The following is a 25056-nucleotide window of genomic DNA, read 5'->3' as shown; positions in this document are numbered from 1 at the left end:
CATGTTCAGATGAAAAGGGGGAGCTGCTGAACCCTACAGGGACTGTGCGGAGTAACCCCAACACAGAGAGTGCCGCCGCCCTGGTCATCTGCCTCCCCGAGGTGGCCCCCCACCCTGTGTACTACCCTGCCCTGGAGAAGGTCAGTTCAGGGCATCCAATCACCTGGCTGGACTGGGCCCCTAGACATTAGGACCTAGCTTGCTCAGAGGGGAACTTTCTAGACCCTGTCTCTGGTACTCCCCAGCACAAGGGCCTGGCCACTCCATGAGCTGCCCAGGGCCAGGGGCTAGGTCGCCATGCACATAGGGAGTGTCCTTGACTATCTGGAATCCTCACATGCCCTAGAGCATTGGTTTTCCATCAGTATTGACCCCCCAGGTGCCTGGCTGTTACTGGGACAGGTTGGCAGTTAGAACTTAGCCAGCAGCTCCTTGAGAGAAAGGGGTGAAAATACTCTCCCATAAAGATAGTCGTTATTGATAAGTGCCATTGCGTCAGGTCTGACTCATAACGACCCTGTATAGGGTTCCCAAGGAGCAGCTGGTGAGTTTGAACCCCCAACCTTGCGCTTCAAACCAACCTTGCGGTCCAGTGCTGATCCTACAGTGCCACCCCAGGACTCCCCATAAAGAGTACAGCCTAGAAAACGACTCTGTCACATGGGTAACTGTGAGCTGGAATCACCTCCACAGTACACAACAGCAACAGGGCCAACTGCACAATGTCCAGAGACCTTTTCTGTCGTCGTAACTGGTGTGGAAGGAGATTGAGCTCCTGCCATCTAGGTGGTAGAGGCTGGGATAACCCTAAACGTCCTACAAGGTCCAGGACAGCCCAGGACAGAATCATCTGGCCGCACCTGTCAGCAGCGCTGACCTTGGAACCCCAGGCTGAGTCTCAGTCTTGTGTAGGGTGGCCCAGGGCTGGCTGGTGTGGCCCCACTGAGGGCAGGCTGCTCTCATTGCAGATCCTGGAGCTGGGACGGCACGTGGAGCATGGGCGCTTCACCGAGGAGGAGGTAAGCTGGGTACCGGGGGGCGCTGGGCGGGATGAGGTGGTGGCAGGGGGGCGTCCCTCATGCCCCTGCGCCCCTCAGCAGCTGCAGCTGCGGGAAATCCTGGAGCGACGTGGGTCGGGGGAGCTGTATGAGCATGAAAAGGACCTGGTGTGGAAGATGCGTCACCAGGTCCAGGAGCTCTTCCCCGAGGCGCTGGCCCGCCTGCTGCTGGTCACCAAGTGGAACAAGCACGAGGATGTGGCCCAGGTGGGCAGAAGGTGGGGGTGGGCAGAGCTTGGGTCAGCTTGGTGGCCGCTCCCCTTACAGCCCTCATCCCTAGGGGCCTCCTCCCAGAACCTCCTTCCCTAGCGGTCTCCTCTCACTCGCAGATGATCTACCTACTGTGTTCGTGGCCCGAGCTGCCCGTGCTGAGTGCCCTGGAGCTGCTGGACTTCAGCTTCCCAGACCGTCACGTGGGCTCTTTTGCCATCAAGTCCCTGCGAAAACTCACGTGAGTCCCGTAGGCTTCTGGGAGCTAGGGAGCAGTGGGACTGGAGGGTGACTTTGCCCTACCTAACTGGGGAGGGGGACTGAGCCTTGGCTGGGGCCTGCTGGCATGTGGGAAGGCTGCCTCTTGGTCCTGTCCTGCCTCTTATCCCCACCCTGTGACCCCCCCTCTCTGGAGTGGCCCCAGCAGCCCCCCTTCCTTGCAGGGATGATGAGCTTTTCCAGTACCTGTTGCAGTTGGTGCAGGTGCTCAAGTACGAATCCTACCTGGACTGTGAGCTCACCAAGTTCCTACTGGACCGGGCGCTGGCCAACCGCAAGATCGGTCACTTCCTCTTCTGGCACCTCCGGTAGCTGGACTCCCCCAGTCTCTGTGTCCCCCCAGGCGGGAAGGTCATGGTGGGCATGGGTGGGAGAAGGGCCTTCTCTTCTGGCTTGGAGTTTCCAGCAGGCCTGGGTGTCCTGACCATCTGGGAACCACGTGGCCCTGCCCAGGGCTCAGTCCTCTCTCCCCCTGCAGCTCCGAGATGCACGTTCCAGCCGTGGCTCTGCGCTTTGGTCTCATCATGGAGGCCTACTGCAGGGGCAGCACCCACCACATGAAGGTGCTGATGAAGCAGGTGAGACTCCGACCCTGAGCCCCTCCCCAAGGCAGGGCCCTTTCCAATCACCCAGCCTGCTGAAGGCCAGAATGGGATCCCTTGGTGCCTGCCCCTGCCACCCTCCCCTTCTCCTGCTAGGGAGAAGCACTGAGCAAGCTGAAGGCCCTGAATGACTTCATCAAAGTGAGCTCCCAGAAGACCACCAAGCCTCAGACCAAGGAGCTGATGCACGTGTGCATGCGGCAGGAAACCTACCTGGAGGCCCTTTCCCACTTGCAGTCCCCACTTGACCCCAGCACGCTGCTGGCTGACGTCTGGTGAGCCCCACCCGTGTCCCGCCAGGGCCCTGCCTGACTGCCCCCGCCCCGCAGAGGCCCACTGACCAATCTCTGGTCCAGCAGCGTGGAGCAGTGCACCTTCATGGACTCCAAGATGAAGCCCCTGTGGATCATGTACAGCAATGAGGAGGCAGGCAGCGAGGGTAGCGTGGGCATCATCTTCAAGAACGGGGATGGTGAGCAGGCAGGGCCTGGGTGGGACCCCACTGAGACCTGCCCCCTCTGTACCTGTACCAGCCTGGGGGCTGCCTGGAGAAGACAGTCCTGAGACTTTAGGGCCTGGGCCTAGCTCAGAGTGCAGAACCCAGCGGAAACTCATGTTGTCTTTCCAACTAGACCTCCGCCAGGACATGCTGACGCTGCAGATGATCCAGCTCATGGACATTCTGTGGAAGCAGGAGGGGCTGGACCTGAGGTGAGGGCCCCTTTTTACCCATTTGTGTCTGCACAAGACCTGGGACTCTGTCCCTTGGGGAGGAGGTTGCCTGTCCCTGCTGAAAAAGGGCTGTTGTAAGAAAAGTAGGGGTGCTTTCCGAGTCGGGGTGAGGGAGGAGATGGTGGCAACAGCATGTGTTGGAGGAGGCATTCCAGGCTTGCATCTCCTCACCTTACTCCCTGTTTTCTTCACCCAAGTGTTCCTGGCTTCCTGTCCCATCTTTGCAAGCAGTAGCATCCTTTTCCAACCATCGTGGCTTTCTTTTCTGAGCTCTCCCCTGAGTCTCCAGTGCCAGGGCTGACTCTCCAAGGGGCCTTAGAGTCATGAACTCCTTCCCACCTCCTTCTGTGGTGTTTTGGGGGACTTCAAGTTCTTTAGGACCTTGACCATGGCCATTGCCTCCTAATTCTGCACTGCTATAGGATGACACCTTACGGCTGCCTCTCCACCGGGGACCACACAGGCCTCATCGAAGTGGTGCTGCACTCGGACACCATCGCTAACATCCAGCTGAACAAAAGCAACATGGCGGCCACCGCTGCCTTCAACAAGGATGCCCTGCTCAACTGGCTTAAGTCCAAGAACCCTGGGTAGGTTTCGGGGGCTCAGATGCCCTCTACTGTTCAAGGAAAGTTGGTTTGGGAGGGGCTGGCCCATTACTGCCACAGGTAAGAGAAAGGGCCTGTGACATTCAGGCCGAGGGCCACCTCATGTCTGCTCCTCTGCATATCAGTTATTTATTGCTGTGTGCCAACCACCCAGATCCTAGAGACTTAAATACCCACTTACTGCTCATGAATTGGAAGTTCTGGCTGGGGTCAGCTTTGTGATTCTTCTGCTGCTCTGGTTTGGGATCACTACAGTTGAACAGTAAATAAGGAAAACTGTAGAAGAATTGATGCTTTTGAGTTATGATGTTGGAGGAGAAAATTGAAGGTGCCATGGGTTGCCAAAAGAGCAAACAGGTCTGTGTTGGAAGAAGTGCAGCTAGAGTGCTCCTTGGAGGCCAGGATGGCCAAACTTCGTCTCTTATACTTGGGATATGTTGTCAGGAGGGACCAGTCACTGGAGAAGAATATCATGTTTGGTAGTATGGAGGATCAGAGAAAAAGAGGAAGACCCCCAGCGAGATGGATTGGCACAGTGGCAGCATCAATGGGCTCAAACAGTAATGATTGTGAGGTTGGCCCAGGATCGCGCAGTGTTTCGTTCTATTGTGCATAGGGTCCCTATGAGTCGGTACTAATTCTATGGCACCTAACAATAGCTGTCTTCTAGTGGCTTGACAGGACCTGGGGATTCTACGATGGCCCCACTGACTTGTCTGGGGCCCTACTGCTAACTTTGAGTCATATCCCTCTCCCTGTGGCCTCCTCATTGGATAATCCAGCTGGGATTTTCTTCTATAGGCAGGAGTGCCTGAGAGCTGTGAGATGTTTCAAAGCCTAGGCTCTGGAAGGCTCCCAACATCATTTTCTCCCCACTGTGGCCAAAGCAGGTCACCAGGCCAGCCAGGTTTGAGGGGAGGGGAACAGCCCACAGGCCTTGGTAGAAGGACCATGGTTTCAATCTTCCCCACCCAGGGAGGCCCTGGACCAAGCCATTGAGGAGTTCACCCTCTCCTGTGCTGGCTACTGTGTGGCCACCTATGTGCTAGGCATCGGCGATCGGCACAGTGACAACATCATGATCCGTGAAAGTGGGCAGGTAGGCAACCACCACACGGGCAACCCGGGGTCCTAGCGGTTCTGCCCTGCACACAGTTTCTGGACACAGTCCCCTGCACGCCCCTTGGGATCACTGCACCGGACAGCTCTTCTTCCCGACAGCCCTCAGCCTTTGCCCTTCCCTCCCCTTAGCTGTTCCACATTGATTTTGGCCACTTCCTGGGGAATTTCAAGACCAAGTTTGGAATCAACCGTGAACGAGTCCCATTCATCCTCACCTATGACTTTGTCCATGTGATTCAGCAGGGAAAGACGAACAATAGTGAGAAATTTGAAAGGTGAGGGTGTCTTAGGCCCACCAGGGTCCCTCAGTCTCCAGAGGCACAGTGAGGAAGCAGAGGTCCTTGCAGCCCCACTCCAGCCCTCACCCCAGGGTGCTGAGGGATTTGGATCAAGTCCTTGCTTTCTCAGCAGGATGGACCCCCACCCCAGTCCTGGAGTGCCCTGCTGGGGCAGTAGGGGGACAGTTGTAGGCCATGTATGTATAGGAAGAGTCAGGCTGTGGGGGGGGGGGGAGGGTCAGTTCGAGGAATTGGGCACTGGTGTACCTGGCTTGTCTTCAGGGTAAGGGCAGGTGTTCTGGGGAACTTGCTGCAGTCTCCACCTTCACCTGTGCAGGTTCCGGGGCTACTGTGAGAGAGCCTACACCATCCTGCGGCGCCACGGGCTGCTCTTCCTCCACCTCTTCGCCCTTATGAGAGCGGCAGGCCTGCCTGAACTCAGCTGCTCCAAAGACATCCAGTATCTCAAGGTGAGTCAGTCAGGAGGGTCACTCCCCAAGACTCCGCTGTCTCCGAAGGAAGAACCCCACTGGCCATCCCCAGTATCCTCCAAGTGGGCAGTGATCAAAGCAAGATTCATGCTTCCTGGCATTAGGCTGTGACCTGCTGCAGCTTTGCCCCATGCCTTGGTCAACCCACTATCCTCCTTAGGCTACGGTCTTTTCATTGATAGGCTGGGCTGGGCTGGGTCCAGGTTCAGTTTCCTGCATGTTCTCAGATAGTGAGAAGCGAGGGTGACTAGTGAGAAGGGCCTAGCCCGGAATGCTAGCCGGGGTGCCCTGTTGGTGCCAATTCTTGCCCTCTATGAATCGGGCTGCTAACCTCAAGGTCGGCAGTTTGAAACTACCAGCGGTTCCACGGGAGAAAGATGAGGCGTTCTGTTCCTGTAAAGATTTACAGCCTTGGAAACCCTGTGCAGGGTTACTGTGAGTCGGTACCGACTCCACGGTACTCAACAACTACCTCTCTAGGTGGGGCTACTGTCTCCCCTCTGCCCTTTACTTTGTGGGTGGGCCACCCTGAGGGGCTGGCTGTAGCCTACCCTGTTGGAGTTGTTCTGTTAGGAGGGAACTGAGGCTACCCAGAGGGACAGGAGGGCCCTACCCACCTTCGTGTTAACGCTGCTTTGCTGCTTTGGTCTCAGGATTCCCTGGCGCTGGGAAAAACGGAAGAGGAGGCACTCAAGCACTTCCGGGTCAAGTTTAATGAAGCCCTTCGAGAAAGCTGGAAAACCAAAGTGAACTGGCTGGCCCACAACGTGACCAAAGACAACAGGCAGTAGCTGCCCCTCAGACCCTGCGTGCCCTTGACTCTCAATCCTCCTGTCTGGAGTGGAGACCTTTACCCTAAAGGGCTGAACAGCACCTCGTGGGAAAGACCTACACACTCGCCTTTTGTTTACACAGAAATACTTGCAGTAATTTATTTATGACTTGAAACGTTGAAAGGACTAAACAGCCATACAAGGAAACGCAGCCTCTGAGCTTGATGGGGAAGAGGCAGGCACACTCCCAGGCTGCCTCTCAGTGGAGGGCCACAGCCCCAGTCTTCCAGCTGGTGACCTGGACCCAGCCAGATTCCTCTCCTCCCACCCCTGGCTGTGGGGTACTGGCTCCAGCCGTTCCCTGGTGCCCTCAACCCTTCTACCCATCTCTGTGCTGCCCAGCCCTGCACAGACCCCACTGACTGTGATTTGGGGTGCCCTCCCCGAGGATGCCTGGTGCCCCGAGATTCAGGGATGCTGCACTTTGCTTTTAAAGTTAATTCTTGGGCCTGGGATCCTCTCAACTCTACTGTAAGGCCATTTTATGTGTGGATAAACCTCCATGGCTAGGAAAAACTGAGCTCGCCCCACAAAATATAGGTGGGTCCTCAAAAAGTGTTAAAAATGTTAGGGGTTAAAAAGCGTCGAGCTTGTTTGAGTTCATCCTGGTTCTGAATCAGGGCTGCTCCGGAGAACTCTGTGCAATACTTGGACCTGCCTCAGAGGGCAGGCATATATGAAGGGCTGGGGCCTGGGCTCCTTTTCCCAAAAGGTCACTTTGGAAAACCTTCTGTGAGTCATCGAGCCCAATAGTGCAAGGATGGGTGTGGCCGAGTCTTTTCCTCTGATGGTACTTACCTTTAGACCTCAGTTCTAAGAGCAGTTCCCAACTGTTTAGATTCAGGAGCTTTAAAAAAGCAGATTCTGGGGTGGTGGCTTTCCCACCTTCAGAAGTTGAGGGGCTGCTCAGGAATCTGGGTTTTTAGAAGCCCACACAGGTGATTCTAATGTGCAGACTGTTGACCTCTCCAAGGCCGCTAGGGCTGGGCAAAGCTGAGGTAGTTGCCCTCTCAAAAGCTCAGCACCTAGCTTAAAGAGGCAGGTGGCTGGCTGTCTTCCAGTCAGTCCATGTTACTTACAACATCTGGCTCACGCAAAGTTGCCAAATGACTACACTCTTCCAAACCACATAATGAGATGGTAAGCTCCACCCCTGCCTGTTTGGAAATCAGGAAGGCCGTGTACATATAGATGCTATTATTTATTGAAGCCAGTGTGTGCTCCCGGTGTGGACAGCAATCCTTCGCACATACACAGCAGATTGGGGTTGTCTGTGTAGTCTGTGTGCTTGGTGAGAAGATAATTTCCTATTTTTTTATATCATTTACTGTTTCTGTTCGGGGAAGACGATGGAGGCCAAGACCAGCACTCTGTGAAACCTTGGCAGGAAAGGTGAAAGCAGATTAAAGAAGAAATAAAAGCCTTGTTTCATGTTTTTATGTCTTGGCTCCAAAGCAGCCAGGGGGAAATGCAGAACTGAGAAACAAATTCAACACCAAAAAGCCTCTCGGAGTGGAGTTAGAACCAGAACTTTATTGTAGCGGATACACTTTCTGACCTAGGATCAATATACACATCTCAAGAGTGACACCCAGGGCAGCCCCTCTCTGTAGGCTTCCCGGTGGCGTAGGCAGCAGCTACAGTGGCGGGTAGGGAGGAAGGCTGCAACGGAGAACACAGGGCGACCATCCGTTTTCTTGAAACAAGCCGTTATGACCACAGGACAGTATTCAAAATTGCCCCTCCCCACTTTAGAAATCTAACATTTTACTTTTATTTTTAAGTGGCTGTGTGGGTTTCCAATCTTGTTCTCTCCTTTACTCCTGCCACTGAGTGTGGCTGATGGGGCAAGTGTCAGGCTGGGGAGGTCAGCGGGGACAACAGCGGTTGTGGGGGGTGGACTAGCATGTGGCCTTTGGCTGGGGAGGCTCTTAGTAGCCCATCTGGTCCTTGGCCGTCCTGAGTCCCACTCGCTCAGGCCTGCTGTTGGCCCTAGACCAAGCTGCCCAAACAGTCTGCACCATGGTTGTCAGTCTGCATCATCTATACAGTATTGCGTCAGCAGGGAAAATACATTTATGGAATATAAGCAACAAGGCTGCACAAGAGTCCCGGGGACTGTACAAGGCGTGTGGAAGAGGCCAGTGATCCCAGCAACCCCCTCCCCCCAACCCCCACCAAATTAGAAACAAGTAGAACCCCCCCAAGAAGATCTGGCTGTGTCCAGCAGCCCACCCCCATGGAAGGACCCCCCAACCAAAGCCTGTGCCCACCAGTAGAGCCCTGAGGCTGAGTTCTGAGTGAGGCTTGGGTCACAAGAAGGACCTGAGGGTTGGAGGGCCAGGCCAGTGGGAGCAGCGAGCCCCTGGGGACCTCCACTGCAGTTAGCGGAATTTCACTTTAAACTCCGGTCCTTGATTATAACTAGCACAAAGAACACAACAGAATTCCACTTTATTTACAAAATATTAAAAAGTCAGTTAATCATCTACATATTAACCCCCATCCTGTCATTTTATACATGCACTAGTTTGGAAAAAAATAAAGACTTTTTTTAAAAAAAAAAAAAGGAAACCAAAACCAAACAGGTTACCAGGTGGAAGTGAGCAATGTTACCCATGGTCAGCTAGTTCCTTGGCGTGGCTCCCGGAGGTGTGAGTGAGGAGGGACCAGCGGACACAGCGTGTTTGTGTGTCCAGGCACCAAGGGCCACTGCGAGGAGCGAGATGATGGCAGAGGGCAAGGAGGTCAAGGTCCAGGCAGGAAAGAGGGAGCCTAAGCCCTATATACCAAGCGGGAGTGGACGACCGGCACCGGGGAGGGTCTGCAGACCTACTGGCCGAATGATTTTTTACATCATGGATCCTTGGGGGCGAGTAGGGCGGGGGACGGCAGTCTTCGGAAGCAGAAAAGAAGATGGCCATGGAGATGTAGCTGCCGCTGTTGCCACCACTACAGCCCAGCCACGGGGTCAGTAGCTGAGGGTGGAGTCGTCCCACTCCAGCTGCTGCTGTCTGCTGGTGCCCGGCTGGTCCCCATGCCCCCCTTCCTCCTCCTCGCTGCTCTCCGATTCGGCGCTAGTAATGTCATCGTCCTCCTCACCCTCCTCACTCTCTTCCTCCTCCTCCTCTTCCTCTTCCTCCTCACTGCTGTGCTGGTCCTCATACGTCTGACAAAGAGACCACGAGTGAGTCCAGCCCCCGGCCCCCTGGCTGCACCCCGAGCACCCAACACTGAGGAGGGGCCCGAGTGGGACTGATGTTGCCTTATCAGAGCGAAAAGAAAACCAAAGGTCTGGCCATCGACCACGTGGGCATGAGCCTATGAGATACGGGAAGAACTGTACCAGGGCACGTTGGTTTCCCCACCCAAGGAACCTGTCTCACGTGAGCAGGGACCAGCATGGTAACTGAGGAGACAAAGAGCACTCTGTGGATGACAGCAGTCTTCGTGGGCTCTGCCTCTACACTTACTGCTTTTGCTTAGTTGTTGTTGTGTGTCACTGAGTAGATTTTGACTCACAGCCACCCCATATAGGTTTCCAAGAACAGCTGGTGGGTTTGAACTGCCGACCTCACAGTCATCAGTCAAGTGCTTATCCGACAATGCTACATCAGCTGGCATAAGGCACCTTGGAACCTGAGTTAGGTGGTTACACGCTTAACTACTAACTGAAAATTTAGTGATTTGCACCTGCCAGCGGTTCTGATGGGAAATGACCTAACAATCTGCTCCCATAAAGACTGTTGTTGTTAAGTGTTGTGAAGACGGTTTCAACTCATAGTGACCCGGTATAGGGTTTCTGAGGAGTGGCTGGTAAATTTGAACTGCTGACCTTGTAGTTCAAGCTGACTTTGTGGTCCAATGCTTATCCTACAGCGTCACACCAGGACCCTAGGAAACCCTATGGGGCAGTTCTACTCTGCCACCCGGGATCACTACGTGACTCCAGAGCACTTTACAACAGTGAGCCTGTTTACTGTCTGACAGAGTAGGATGCCCACCTCACAAAATGGTTCCGAGGGTTACAGGCTCAAGTATGTAAACAGGGCGGACAGGGAAGGGGCCAAGGCTATGGGGCCGCCCATCCACTCCTACCTCCATGGGGTTCACGGTGATGGTCAAGGCAGAGTCATCCCAATCCATCTCATTCTCCTTCCCTGTGTCCTGGTCCCGCATGGTTCGCTGGTGAGCAGCCCGGATCCGGAACACCCCCAGGATGATCATGAAAACCAAGAAGCTGACGCACACGACAATGACCACAGTTGCCGTGCTGGGCACGACTGCTGAGAGGGAAAAGGTGAGACGGGCTAGTCACACAATTTAACCCAGAGGTCGCTGAGCCACAGGAACTCAAAATGGGCTGTCCCAATGCTCAGTCTGATCCCCAAGGATAGGAAGGAACCTTAGAAACACTGAGGAACTGGACCAAGAGCAAGTGAGCCTGGAAGTGAATCTGTTTCTAAAGTTCTACTCTGTGACCTTGGTGACTCCATGTGCCCTCTGCACGGGGACTACTGATACTTTTGGGGGCAGTGATGTGCTCCTGCAGGGCCCATCTGGCCTGCCATCATCAGGGAACAAGGGAAGGCTGAGGGAAGGCGCATCAGCAAAGATGCCCTCCCAGCTCTTACCTGCAAAGGGATGGGGGCTGGCCAGGTTGTGTCCCGACAGGTCAACGAAGGAGTGGTGTTCAGGGTGCACGAACTGCGGCTGTGCGGCCATGTGGTTGGCATGCTCCATGGGGTTAGCTGTGTGTATCACATTCACCTGCAGCAGCAAGAGGAGAAGATACTGGCCAAGGAGTCCAAGTGGAATCTAGACACTGACATGGACCAGGGCTGGTCAGTGCACTATAGCACCATCTGTGATGTGAGGACAGGAATTGAGTGGAAGCCTGTGGAAACTTCTGTCACAAGTTGATGCTGCCACAACATCCCAGAAAAACATCATCGCTTCTCTAGTAACTCCTTTTTTTTTTTTGCCCTGCACACTAAACTCCCTCTTGAAAACTTGTAAGCCAGTCACTTCATGCCTTTATCAACCCCACATTTTAGGTAGCCAATGTCTAAGTTGCCTGTCCATATCAACCCTGTATAAAGAGGGGATAGGATTGATATTTGATGTGAAGACTCCCTCCTTCCCTCTCAGTTGGTATTCTGAGCTACTACCTCCATGAGTATGTTGTTGTTAAGTGCCATCGACTTGGCACCAACTCATACCGACCCTATGCACAACAGAACGAAACACTGCCCGGTCCTGGGTCAAACTCACAATTATTGCCACGCCTGGGTTCACTGATGCTGCCACTTTGCCAATCCATCTCATTGGGGGGGTCTTCCTCTTTTTCTCTGACCCCCAACCTTACCAGACATGGTATCCTTCTCCAGTGACTGGTCCCTCCTGACAATATGTCCCAAGTATGAGAGACGAAGTTTGGCCATCTTGGCCTCCAAGGAGCACTCTGGCTGCACTTCTTCCAAAACGGATCTATTGGTTCTTTTGGCAGCCCGTGGCACTTTCAATATTCTCCTCCAACATCATAACTCAAATGCATCAATTCTTCTCTGGTTTTCCTTATTCACTGTCCAGCTTTCACATGCATAAGAGGTTATTGAAAATAGCATGGCTTGGGTCAGGCGCACCTTAGTCCTCAAGCTGACATCTTTGCTCTTCAACACTTTAAAAAGCTCTTGTGCAGCAGATTCGCCTAATGAAATATGTCATTTGATTTCTTGACTGCTACTTCCATGAGTGTTGATGATTGATCCAAGAAGACTGAAGTCCTTGACAACTTCAAGCCTCCATTAGTATAGGTCAAGTCCAACAAATTGTAGCAATTTACACTTGTTTCCTTTATCAAAAATTGTTTTTTTTATCTTCCTCTAATCGAGTTCTGATCATCAAGCCATCGAGGCTAGATCAAACGGGTCTAGTAACTCATTCTTATTGTCTAAAAGAATGCCTCCACAATAGATTGGGGTGGGGGTAAGGCAAGAACACCTCGGGCCTTTGCCACAGGGAGGTAGGGAAGCCCCTTTCCCCTCAAATCCACAGCCATGGGGCAGACAGACCAAACGGAACCACTTATTTCCATTCAAATCAGTCATCCTTTGGCCCAAACAACGTACGAGGGGGGCTTCAAAAAGTTCATGCAAAAATGGCATTATTTTTTCATTCCATTTTCCCACAAACTTGTTGAAGTTCCCTCCTGCTGGGATAACTCTGGGCAGTTTCCCCCACCACCTCAAGATCATGACTTGGCAGCAGCTGGGCAAGTCTATAGATCATTTCAAAACAAGATGAGCTGCCTACTGGCCACTGTGGCCTGAGTCACTGTGATCATCCTCAGCAGATGTGCACCTGCTGTTGTTGGTCCCAATGCCAGCACCCAGGCAGCGACCATCTTTACTGAGAACAGGGCCAGCGACCTGACAGGTCCACAAAGTGCCTTGTTCTCTGGGTGCACATACCGTAGCAGCCTCATGTCTCCCTCAGGTGTGAACTCTCAAGACAACCTTGTTCCTACTCTACAGGCACTTAACTGCCACCTGCCCTCCCTTAAAGGCTTCAAAGGCCCCCTGAGGACCCCAGGCTTCCCTTGCAGAATCTGCCACCCCAGCCCTGCAGCACCTTGACGCCCCAGGCATGAGTCTACACAGCTGACACCTCAAACAAAGGCTCTACAAAGCATGTCTGCAAGCATTAGGGCCCACAGCCAGGAGCTCCATTAGCCCCGCACTCACCTCTACTTTGAATTCGTTGCTGACATAGCGACCGTTCAGCTCCGAACAGACGAGCTTGAACTTGCGGTCGAGCAAGGACCTGGTGTGCCAATTGCGGTAGCGCAGCAGATGCAGCACCTCCTCGTAGTTGGCCATGGTATCTACGCCTGCAGGGGGAAGGGGAGAGTAGGTTTACCTGGGGCTTCTCAGTAGGAAGAGAATCGTGGACAAAAGTAGGCACTTGGACTGGCTGAGCCAGGGGTCACGTTTTGTCTTTCTGAAAGCAAGGTGTGCTGGATATCTTTCCCTCTGGAGGAAGGTACACCTCCCATACCTGAACCCTATCCCTTTCTAAGGACATGCCCCGCCTCCCACTACAGACGGGTGTCGGCGCACAGCCAGTATTCATCCCATCTCCTCTGGGGCACACTCCAAGTTCTTAGATGAAAGGAGGCAGCCGGCTGAGTGTTCAGCATTTACCTTCCCTGTCTGGCCTGCTCCAGCGCCTCACCTGTGAGCAGCGTCCCCCTCACCTGTGAAGACCATGCCCAGGTCAGAGCTGCTCATCTCAATGCCCTTCTGCTGCAGGCGCGTCAGGTCCACTTCTAGGCTCTCTTGCTCTTGGTTCAGTTCCTCTCCCTCCACGATGACCTCACAGGTATCCAGGTCATGCACAATCTCCTCAGACACCAGGGACTCTTGAACTGCAAAAATGGCAAGTGATGACAGACTGCATCCAGTGTGCATGCTTACACTCAAATCACATGGCCCCTAAGTAGGGCTGGTCACACTGGCTCATCCTCAGATCCATGAAGCTCTGCAAATAACCAGTGAGGATGGTAGGGGAAGAGCCACTTCCAGGAATTGGGGAATGCTTATGTGTCTAGAAGGCTGAGCCCCCAGTGTGGTGGGGACCTGTGCCCGCAGTGCGCACACTGCCAGGGGCGGGAAGGCATGACAGCTCCACATTTCCCTACTACCGTCTCACCTCTTCACTCTTCTCAAGCTAAATCTCAGATCCTGGCACTCAGCCAAGAAAAGAGGGTGGGATCTACATGGAGTTCTAGTCCATGGGTCAGATTTGTTGTTATATGTCGTGGAGTCGGTTCCGACTCATGGCGACCCTGTATAGGGTTTCCGAGGCTGTAAATCTTTACGGGAGCAGAAAGCCTCATCTTTCTCCTGTGGAATAGCTGGTAGTTTCGAATTGCTGACCTTGTGGATCGCAGCCTGATTTGTAACCACTATGCTAGCAGAGCTCCTTATGGGTCAGATATAGGTCCCCAAATAGCAAGATGAACATTTAAACCCTCCCCAATCCTGCTGAGAAGAGGAGCCCAGGCAGTAAGAGGCAGCGACAGGGGTTTCTACTGTGTCGTCTCCAGTCAGGGGCCGGGAGAGGGCACCAGTCCCACCTGAAGGGCTGTTACCTGTGGGATCCTCGTCACCATCCCGTTCAGGCTCCACTTCTCTCGTGATGGTGCTGATGATCCGAAGTTCGGGGAACAGGAATACCCCCTCCGAGCTTTCAAATTCCGATGCTGCCCGAGCAAAATGGTGGACCCCACTCAGGCTGATCTTGGGCTCCTCTGGCTGCAAAACCATCACGTAGCCATCCACTGGGGGGATGGAGATGCAGGGGGCCTCATTGAAACACCTGCCCACAGAAACAGAGGGAAAGGGAAGGCTCAGGGCTTCAAGAGCCAGTTTTGGGGACCACCTAGGGGTAGAAACGACATCTCAGGACATATACACCCACAGGGCACAAGCAGCATTCGAATCTCTCACTCCAACTCAGTGCTGATGAGGAAGGGGCCACCTTTTCTGACAAAAGGAAGACTAGGTTTTCTGTTTTCTTCTCGGGTGTCACTGTAGTGGGACAGCTTTATTATTAGGAACCTGAACATACTTGACCGTGCTGGTGACTTTGAGTCTCCGGATTCCAGGAGTGGGGAACTGGCGTGAGTTCAGGTAGGAAATGTGTTGCATGGCCTTATCCAACTCCCCAACATCCTCTCCCTCCAAGGTCAGCATAGACTGACTGGGGTTGACTTGGACCTGAAAGAAGGCCAAGCAGAGAGAGAAAAGAGTAAGGTCTCATTTGCAGGAAGCTGACAGCCGTGAATGCTCTGGCAAAGAGGATTCGCTTGGGATCCATTTGCACTGGTAACTTGACACAGTATGGTGGTAATGTGCTGTGGAGTCGGTTTCGACTCACAGCAACCCTGAATAGGGTTTCTGAGGCTACGAATCTTTATGGGAGCAGAAAGCCTCCTCTTTCTCCGGAGGAACAACTGGTAGTTTCTAACTAGCTGACTTTAAGGTTAGCAGCTCAACTCATAATCACTACGCTACCAGAGCTCCTGAAACAGTATAGCTTGTAAAATTCCAGTGAATGAAACCCTCCTTTGATACGATGGTCATCTCTAGAGTTTAGACGGAATACAACCAGATGCTCCTTCCAAGTGAGGACGATGACACTTCAGCTTGCTTATGTGTCACTGGGAAACATCAGTCTCTAGGAAAGGCTATCATGGATGGCAGAGGAGAGGGTCAACGAAAACGAGAGAAACCTTCCATGAAGTGGACTGACACAACAATGGACTCAAAGATACCAAGGCCCACGAGAATGGTGCTGGGCTAGGCCTTGTTTCATTCTGTTGTCCATAGGTCACCATGAGATGGAGTCAACTCAATGGCAACCATCTCTGAAGAGCAAACGTCGCACGCACAGATTACTACCCCGTCCAGATAGGCTAGGGAAAGAGTCATTGACTCTCCGGTTGGTGTTACCTTCACACTTTTGCTGCCGTCTTCAGGGATCTGCAGATCTAGCCCCTCTTTGCAGGTATACAGACAATCGATCACCTTCTTATCTGCGAGTTTCCCAGAACGGATCGTTAGGCCAGCCAGATTACCTCGGAAAAACTGGGTCATGTGCAGGTCACCACCTTTGGGATGGGGGAAAAAGCAAGAAGTTACAGGAGTAGCCAGAGCCTTCTGTTTTGCTTTTGAACGAGGTGTTACCAGTGGTGGCAGCTTGATGTATGGACATGCAGGTTAGTTCATACCAAACCCTGTTAGCCTTGCAATCTACATGGAAGCGCAATGAAGAAATTAAATCGTGGATGATCATGCATATGGCCTGCAGAAAAGAGGAGTCGGGGTCTCTCACCTATGCCTGGAATCCAAGAGGTCCCATGAGTGTCCCCTCATGTCTGGTCACCCCCTGGCAAGGATAAGTTGCACCAGCCCCCATCACCTGGTACAGAATGGACACTTCTGCCACTACTAGCCTCGACACCCACTCTTCCTTTTCCGTCAGCTGCATCACACTATGGCTGTTCTTTCTAGCTGAGTAGACTTGCAGGATGTACACTAGTTTGGAGATGACCCTACGCAATCATGATACGAAGACCAAAGTGCTGCTTGAAATCATGCCCCACTCTTCAGCACGAAGCAGCAAGGTATCAAGGCCTTGAAGACCATCAATGAATTTGCTGAACTGCATCCTCGTAACTGGGAAGCAGAGATGCTCCAAGGAAAACCCAGAAAATGGATCTTGCCAAACCATGTCAGAGAGTTCTAAACAGGTGAACCTTAACCTTGTTCTTCAGCTGATGGAGGAGAGACAAATCCCTAGCAGCTGGGCTCATGTTCTGATCAGGACCTTAGACCCTGGACATTACTACTAGTCATCTCTAGGGGTCAAGGTTTCTGTGAAACATATATCTAAAATCAACGTCGATCAAGAGAGACCATCTGTTAATAAACCTCTTTCTGTCTAGGGGTTCAGACCCATGAGAACCATGAGGTAAGTGACCACCCAACATGTCCTGTTGAGATGTCAGCAGAGTCTCATGCAGTGGATCAGGGCAAAATATGAGGAAAAACCCCACAAAAACATCCCATTAGTGTAGTGCATTAGTGAGTCATGTGCCCTCACTTTAGCGGGGATCCGAGTGGGCAGAAAGGATCTCAGGGGGCAATGGAAAGCACAATGCAGAGAGACACAAGACAGAGCTCAAATGGTGTCGTGGTCAAACTGCAACCCCTGGCATTTCATGCGCAAAGTGGAATGAGTCAATGTCTCTTTATAGGAAACCTAAGAGTGAAGTGTAGGGAAAGGAATCCAGAAACCTGCAGAGGTCACAGCCACAGGCTCAGTCTCATTGTCATTCTCAAGTCCTGAATACTCTGTAGAAAGCAAGACAAAGACAACAGAAAGGCGCCAAGAGGTTAGGGTTTTCGCACTAGACTGGAAACATTGGTTCAGAAGCCATCAGATATAAAACATGCCCCCACCCCCAGCCCTGTCCCTCTCTAGGACAGATTGCACCCAGATGCAAGCTAGTTATTGCTCACCTCTTCCCAGAAGCAGTATTTTCCATCCCCAAACGACCTTGTATTTTCTTTTGGTCCACATCCTTCTTAGGTGCAGTGGCAGCAGAAGGCAAGTTTCATCTCCCACTGTCTGCCTGACCTTTACACTGAAACTGTGGCCCTCCCTGCCCTAGTGCCTTTGGTGTGGAGATGTGTCATGAACCATCTGACTGCATGCTGCCAAAATCTAGATCTCAGAAGGGGAGGGAATGTTCTTCCTTTGATGCCATCAAGGCTGGGGACAATGACCCAATCTGCATAAAGAAGCACCTTCTTCCTCCCCTTCCTCTTTTCTTATGCATCCCACCATGTAGACCCTCCCTTCTGGTATGTAAGCTCTAGGTCCCTTTGTCCCTGTCTTTCATCTACAATGCATCAGAAGGCCTATGGGTCTTTAGAGGAGGTTCCTTGGTCAGCTCAGCCACATACGAAGGCCAAGGGGTGACTAGGTTAAGAGGAAATTGTACTCTTTCCTCTCCATCCTGATTACCATCAAAGTTAACAAAGCGTATGAAAACACTACTTTGGGTAAATGTCAATGATTTGCTGAGAGCTACAGTCCTGCACAAACCTTATTCCCTTCATTTACCACAACATGCTGAGAGCTACAGTCCTGCACAAACCTTATTCCCTTCATTTACCACAACATGCTAGATTCAAAACCAGACCCATAAAAACCACTGTGGTGCTATTGGATCAGCATTGGGCTGCTAACTGCAAGGTCAGAGGTTCAAACCCACCAACCGCTTCTCAGATACCCTATACAGGGTCACTATGAATCAGAACTGACTTGACAGTACTTAACAACAACAAGACTATTCATTGGTCTCACAACCTGTACTACTGAGAGCCGTCATGCACCCTTTATAACCATCAAACCCTGGACCCACAGCAGGGAGGCCACTGGTACACACAAGTGGGCTAGCTCATGCAGATTCCTAAAAAAGTTTGGTGTATGATAACCACACAAAGGTATGTATTTAAAGCTCAAAATCTTTAACTGAAGAGAAAAGCGGACATTTTCACAACTTTCTCTGGAGCATAAGGGAGACTCAAAGGTTAAGGCCCTTTCCTGGAGGGGCCCTCACCAGATGTGGTCCCAGGCCAGGGTCCCAAGTACAAGACAATATTGGAGAGGCTAGATTCTGGATGGATTATGATATGCCTTGGTGATTTTCCTTTGGGATCTATCTTGCCTGAGGTTCGTTCAGCTTCTTGCATGCTTTTTTTCTTGTCTTTCATGATGTTAAGAGAAATTTTCTTCCAGCAGCTCCTGACTATAGTTTTCTGTGGTTTTGTCTCTTCCTGTTCTGGAATTCCCATAGATTATTCTTCATATTGTCCCATATCTATCTTAGGTTGTCCAGATTTTTTCATTCTTTTTTCTGATGTCCTTCTATCTTACTACTATTGAGAGATTTATCTTCAAACTCGAAAATTCTGGCTTCCGGTGACTCAGTTCTACTCCTTTGCCCTTTCAGTGTATTGTCTATTTCCGGTATCTTAGTACTGTTCATCTGGATTTGTTTGTAGGTTCTGCATTGTCTCCTATGTTGTATCTATTTTGTTTGATTGTTCCCTATAGCGCTTTTCTGAATTCTTCCTTGTTTTCCTTGACCTTTTCAATGAGACATTCAGGTAATCCCAGTGCCTCTTCTTCCTTAAAAGCATCTTATAGCTCTTCTTCTTAGTTGTTTGTTTAAGCTGCTCTGTCTTATTTCTTCATGCTGCTTTCTAGGCATGTGGTCTTGTATTTGTATTACGTTGATCAATGTATGCACTCACCAATTGCCTCCTGGTGGATGCGATCAGGAGACGAGCTTCTCTGTTCACTGTACACACCGTTCAATTCAGAGTGGATTTAGCAGATGTTGGTTGTAGTCACTGCTCTGATGTAGAGCAGTTGGTATTAGCTCTTGCCTGACTGGTGGGGCTGTAAGGGGTATGGCTGTGGCTTGGCTGTATGGCCACAGTTGCTATCTTCTGTTGGGTAAGGTTAGAAGAGAAAACACTCCCACCACAAGAGAGAAAGAAGGAGGACAAAGAAATAAAACTTTGGCTCTGTGAGTTACAGGCAGGCTTCTGCAATGGGAATGTTTTCTTTCTCTCAATCTGCTCTCACCCATTCAAAATGACTTGTTTCTGGATTGAGATTCAGGACAAGCCCGTCTCCTCTCAGGGCCTGAGGCACAGGCTGCCCAGCCTGCTGCTGTACCTGCTGGCCTGCAGCTGTGAGGAGGACACACCTCAGGTAAGGTGGGGGGCGTGGTACACTGTCTACCTTCGAACCCAGCGAGATTCCTTCCTAACACACCACTAGAAATGACATTCCTGTCCAACGGAAATGAAGCTGCTGTCTTTAGCCCAGGCACTTCATGAGGACTTAGCAACAAATGTCATTTCCACCAAGAGGAATAAAGCTCTCCTGCCTGCTAACTGCGTTTAAAGAATTGTGTTTGGTTGGTTTGGGCATTCAGGCAGATTTTTCTGGATGGGGATATCAAGAAGGCTGAGGAAGAAAAAGTAGTCCTGCTGATGCCATGGGTTAAGCGTTGGGCTAACAACTGATAGGTCGGCAGTCTGACCCCACAAGCTGCTCAATGGGAGAAAGATAAAACAATCTACATCTGTAAAGATTCCAGCTGCAGAAACTCTGCTTTGTCCTATAGGGTGGCTATGAGTCTGAACAGCAGTGGTTTGGGTTTGGAGGTAGAAAAAAATGAAAGAAGATGAAGAGGCAATGTTATTTGACAGCAGATTCTGACATGAACAGAAACCAAATAACAAAGTTCCCAGAACATAAAAACAACTTTTAGGCTTAGATTTTTCTTCTCATTGGTCTTTTAAAAAAAATGATTCAGAGATTATACTGTTTAATTTGGTGAACAAATTGGAGTAGAAATCTGAAGAGCACCAACTGAGGAACTCCTAGGTTCTCTGGTTTCACCTTCCATCTTCTCCTACATCAACTGTCCCCAGATCTGATCTGGTAATCTGCTGAGAAGGGTCACTCTAAAACACTGATTTCCTTTTCATTTCAGAGACTCCTCAGGAAAGTGATAAAATCCAGATTCTACTAAAATCAGTATATCTATCTTAGACACCAGGGGTTTTTACAAACTGCTAACCTAACTCAAGTTAGACCCCTTCCACAGGGAGAAAAAAATACTCAAAAAGTCTGTGAGCAAACCCATGTCAGGGCTTTGAAACAATAGAATCTGTATACTCAAGGATGGGGCTAGAGTGGGTCTGTGGATTTGGATGGGGAAAATGATATATTTATTTTCACTAACTTCTAAAACTTAGAATTTCCTCCGGTTATAAATATAAGCAACAAACCTCAGTCGTATTAGCATTAACTGCAACTGACAGCTACATTCACACCATGCTACATAGTTGTTATAGAAATCACAAAACATGGCACATGCTGATTACTTTTAAAGTTTAGGTAGTTACTAGACTTGATGCTAAATGAAGCAGCACATACAGGTGGACTCTCCTCCTCCCCCTCCGCGCCCCCGCACCAACGGATACTCAAGTTGCAACAAAGTCCACCAATAACTGCTTTTTTGTACTTCTTATTGCTAGCAATACACTTTATACAATCCTGCAGGATGTGATTTGCCGATGCTATCATTCTCAGGCACTCCCTCACAGACTTTCAAAGATGAGGTTTTTTGTTTGTTTGTTTGTTTTAAGAAGATATTCGACTTACAACAGAATTGTCAGAACAAAATCCCATCATAAGTCGGGGACTCCCTGTATACTGCAACTTCGCAGGTTGATTCTTCTATTATTTCAGTAACTACATTGCCTTTGTCTTCCTATGTGTTTTATTATATAGAGTAAAAAGAAGTTGCTCTGAGAAGGTTTCCAGTCACTTCCTCAGATGACCAAGGAGACACCCACAGTATAAAGAGGATGCTAACTCCCTGACCTGGTGATTTAGAGCGGGGCCGTGAAAGTACAGGCCTCAGTGGTTCAATCCCAACTCTGGGACTCACTTCTCTGAGCCCGTTGCTTTAGGTAAAAATCTGAAATAAGAAGTGTTTCTAGCTCTTCATATTATGTACCACTAACTTTATTCTGATTTATAGCAACCCTATCTCCTAGAGTTATTGAAACGATTAAATAAGATAACGTATGTAAAGTAATCAACATACAGCCAACTTATATTTTGCCATTTAGTAAGCACAGAATAAACAGTGCTGGGGTGGCGGTGGCTGGCATTGCATCTCCATTTGCATTTTTCTGAAATACATGCCTCCTACAAACTCTGTATCTCACACATGGAAAAGGTAATGAGTTTCCTCATTTACACGAGTTTTTCTAGAAGGTTTGGTAACATGATCTTTGCAGCAGAGATTTCATTGGCATCCTCTCTAAAGTTATTAGTATTTTTGGAAGTCCAGCAGCTCCTTCACAGTGGTCCCACCAGGCTAATAAGCGCTCCAGGTCTGATGTAAGTTCTCATTCTGTGTTCCTTAGAGAAGCCCTTTTGATTGTTGCCTCTTTGCCCTTGTACAGTTTTCAATAAACAGATTAATTTATAAAAACAGTTCCCCAATTACAGTCTCCTTCTGTGTTATATTCCTCGCCCAGGTTTCTGGGGAAGATGTGGGTGGATTTCAGTCCCATGACACACCTTCTGAGAGCCCATTAATCGAGCTACACTAGGTCAGGGTGGAACCGGTGACCCCAAATACCCTACTCACGAGACAAGGGATGAAGAGAAAGGAAAAGGAGGTAAAGCCAGTTTCCACCATATGGCGAAAATACATGGTTTACTTCCTGGCCCTTGGGGGAGGGGAAGGAGTCAATGACATTACCTTGCCAACACGCTCCAACCACGAGCTGGGTCTCTATCTTGGATGAATGAAGTGGGTAATCTTCCATCACAGAGAAGGGCTCATGAGAAACACCATCCAGGTAGAGAGTCACACTTGGGAATTCCACATTGAGGACATAGTGATGCCATTCTTCATCGCAGACCTAAGAGAGGCAAAGGGACATGGGTCAGGGGCAGGAGGGGGCAACCTTCAACCTTCCCTCTCATTCAGGGACCCAATAAAACCAGCACTGTGGAGAGCAAAGGGAAAATAAATGCAGCACCCCTAATGGACATCCGTTTTCTTGACAGGATTCACGCTTTTTTTTTTGTTTCTTTTTCAAAGTAATAAAATATTGTGCAAATACATCTCACCAGGAGGGGCCAACACAGCACTACCATCTCCAGGGCATTTTGCACAGCCTCACTCTGCTCGTTCATCGTATCATGGAGGCCCTAGAAAGGAAGCTGTCCGATTCCCATCCGCCAGCAGAACGTTCTCCCGTCAGCAGACTGGAGACTTAGCCTGCCGACTGGCCGTTCCTCTTCTGGATCAAAACTAAAAGCACCTCGAATCTCAGAATGTGGCACACTGTTGGACATGCCCTTTTTAGTTTTTAATTCAAAATTGCAGATTTAAGTAAATATGACCATATAGCTCAGATAGCATGACAAGTAAGCAGAGTTACTTTCCTATCATGAATGAGCATCTCACTAATATTTATTTCCTGAGCTGTTAAATGAGATGATTGAGCGGCAGTCTCTAAGGCCCCTTTCAGCTCTGTCATCTCCCGATTTGGGGTTTTAGAGGACCAGGCAGACACTCCAGAGAAAGGACAGTAAAGGAGATTGCGTGTGATGCGATCCCTTTCAATGTACTCCTTTCTTCTTGTGGTTAGTGTTAGGGGTGAGGGTTAGAGTTATTTATTTTTCTTGAAATCTCTTTGGTTTCCTCTTCATTCAGAAGTTCTGTAACTATATTATTCCCTCTTTTTACCTTATGGCTTTATTGTTGTTGCAACTGTATCTCTGGTTCTCTGTTTTCAGTCTGATAGGACTGCCATTTCACTTGGCATGCCCTTTATATCTGGGTTGAGTCAGGGGATACGTTACTGTATTGTAGTTTAATCTCAGTTCGCTGTATGCTGTTGCTGGTTCTCTGTCCAAAGAACTTGAGTATTTTAAGACTGGTCTGGTTTTTAAAATTATTTTAATTTCTGTTTGCCTGAATATGACCTAACTTCACTATTACATTTGATGGGCAACATTGTTGTATATATGATTCTCAGATGGCAAAATTATTTTTCTTTCAGAGTATTATATATACCATTCTACTATCTTCTTGCCTTGCCTGGTTTCTGCTGAGAAATCAGAGCTTAGTCTTGTTAGTTCTCCTTTGTAGATAACTTTGTTTTTTCCTGAGCTGCTCTAAGGATTCTTTCCTTGTTTTTGGTTTTGAAGAGTTTGATTTATAATATGCTTTGGTGTTTTTCTTTGGGGGGTCTATCCTGTTTGGAGTGCACTCAACTTCTTAAATGGCTATCTTCTTGTCTTTCATGATGTTAGGGAAGTTTTCTTCCAACAACTCTTGGGCAATCTTCTCTATGGGTTTATTTTTTGTCTCTTCCTATTCTGGAATTCCTATCATATGTAAGTTATTCCTCTTGCAGTCTCCCACATAAATCTTAGGCTTTCTTTGTATTTTCTTGTTCTTTTTTCTGATTGTTACTCTAGCAGATGAGCACTGAGAGATCTTTCTTTAACCTCAGTAATTTGGTTTACACTTCTTTGTCCTCCCAGTGTAATATCTATTTCTGAAGTCTTAGTATTAATCTTCAGACTTTCTACCTGCCACTTTTGTATGGTTCGCAGCTTTTCAATTATTTTGTCAGTTGGTTTCTTGAATTTTCCCATAGTTTTCTCTGTTTCCCTTGAATTCATCTGCAGTTTTCTCGATTTTTTTTCTCTATCTGCTGAAGTTGTCTAATTTGCATTCTTTTAAATTCCTTATTTGATAGCATCTCTATTGTCGCATTTTCTGATTCTGTGTTTTGGTCACTTGTTTAAGGCACTCTGTCTTGTTTCCTTGAGTAAGCTGAAATTGTCTGTTTTCACTGAGACATTATGGTGTCATCTTTATGTTTAGCTAATGCCTGTATATTGATGTGTTCTCAGGCATTTAATCACGTGTCTCTTGGTAGATGTGGTAGAGACATGAAGTGTGAACGCTGTTAGTTCTTTGTTCACTATTTGTGTATTGTAGTGGGTTCACGCACCTCCAAAAACAAGGATGCCATACCAGGTGCCTACCCTAGGCAGAGCAGAGGCTGAGCAGGAGGGGTGCCACACCCCGGCTACCAGGAGGGGATGGGAACAAGGGACCTGCACTCCCTTGCTGTCAGTCTCCCCACCACTCATCTGTCAGTTTGTCATGCTGTGGTGGCTTGTGTGTTGTTGTGATTCTAAAAGCTATGCCATGGATACTTCAAATACCAGCAAGGTAACCCACGATGGACAGGTTTCAGCTGAGCTACCAGAAGTCAGACTAAGAAGAAGAGACAGAGATCTTACAAATATTTCATCACACACAAAACCTTATGATTAGCAGTGGAACACTGTCAGCACCAGAACATTGACTTTGAAACACGATAAAGCACACCCGAATATTGTCAAATATATAGTGGCAGAAGATGAGCCCCTCAAGTTGGAAGACACTCAAAATAAGACTGGAGAAGAGCTGATTCCTAAAGGTAAAGTTGACCGTGATGACACAAATGGAGTAAAGCACTGGGACCTTCATTTGCTGATGCGGCACAGCTCAAAATGAAAAGAAACAACTAAACATCCATTAATAATCAGAACATGGAATATACAAAGTATTGCTGTTGTTGTTAGGTGCCATCGAGT

General features: G+C 49.6%; 2 protein-coding genes across 3 annotated transcripts in view; one reads left to right on the top strand and one right to left on the bottom strand.

The window, feature by feature from the left end:
• The window catches only part of PIK3CD (phosphatidylinositol-4,5-bisphosphate 3-kinase, catalytic subunit delta), a 35150-nt gene extending 28979 nt beyond the window's left edge, over positions 1–6171 (top strand). For both annotated transcript variants that reach the window (XM_006873089.1, XM_006873090.1), the window contains 14 exons: positions 10–140; positions 969–1019; positions 1098–1265; positions 1388–1509; positions 1712–1855; positions 2026–2125; positions 2246–2424; positions 2509–2621; positions 2782–2860; positions 3304–3471; positions 4465–4588; positions 4741–4886; positions 5227–5359; positions 6034–6171. In XM_006873089.1, coding sequence (XP_006873151.1) covers positions 10–140; positions 969–1019; positions 1098–1265; positions 1388–1509; positions 1712–1855; positions 2026–2125; positions 2246–2424; positions 2509–2621; positions 2782–2860; positions 3304–3471; positions 4465–4588; positions 4741–4886; positions 5227–5359; positions 6034–6171 — 1796 coding nt within the window. The remainder of the gene's footprint in view (positions 1–9; positions 141–968; positions 1020–1097; positions 1266–1387; positions 1510–1711; positions 1856–2025; positions 2126–2245; positions 2425–2508; positions 2622–2781; positions 2861–3303; positions 3472–4464; positions 4589–4740; positions 4887–5226; positions 5360–6033) is intronic.
• A 3006-nt stretch (positions 6172–9177) lies between these two features.
• CLSTN1 (calsyntenin 1) overlaps positions 9178–25056 on the bottom strand; it is a 101332-nt gene continuing 85453 nt past the window's right edge. Inside the window, exons 12-21 of the mRNA XM_006873115.1 lie at positions 22151–22313; positions 17079–17135; positions 15732–15889; positions 14848–14996; positions 14369–14595; positions 13472–13642; positions 12960–13105; positions 10848–10983; positions 10312–10496; positions 9178–9382 (exon numbers count right to left, since the gene is read on the bottom strand). Of these exons, the coding sequence (XP_006873177.1) occupies positions 9185–9382; positions 10312–10496; positions 10848–10983; positions 12960–13105; positions 13472–13642; positions 14369–14595; positions 14848–14996; positions 15732–15889; positions 17079–17135; positions 22151–22313 (1590 nt within the window). The 3' untranslated portion in view covers positions 9178–9184. The remainder of the gene's footprint in view (positions 9383–10311; positions 10497–10847; positions 10984–12959; positions 13106–13471; positions 13643–14368; positions 14596–14847; positions 14997–15731; positions 15890–17078; positions 17136–22150; positions 22314–25056) is intronic.

The sequence above is a fragment of the Chrysochloris asiatica genome, unplaced genomic scaffold (assembly GCF_000296735.1).
Source record: "Chrysochloris asiatica unplaced genomic scaffold, ChrAsi1.0 scaffold00223, whole genome shotgun sequence".
Lineage (NCBI taxonomy): Eukaryota > Metazoa > Chordata > Mammalia > Afrosoricida > Chrysochloridae > Chrysochloris > Chrysochloris asiatica.
The sequence above is the reverse complement of the archived record's forward strand: the minus strand, read 5'-3'. Positions and strand labels throughout refer to the sequence as shown.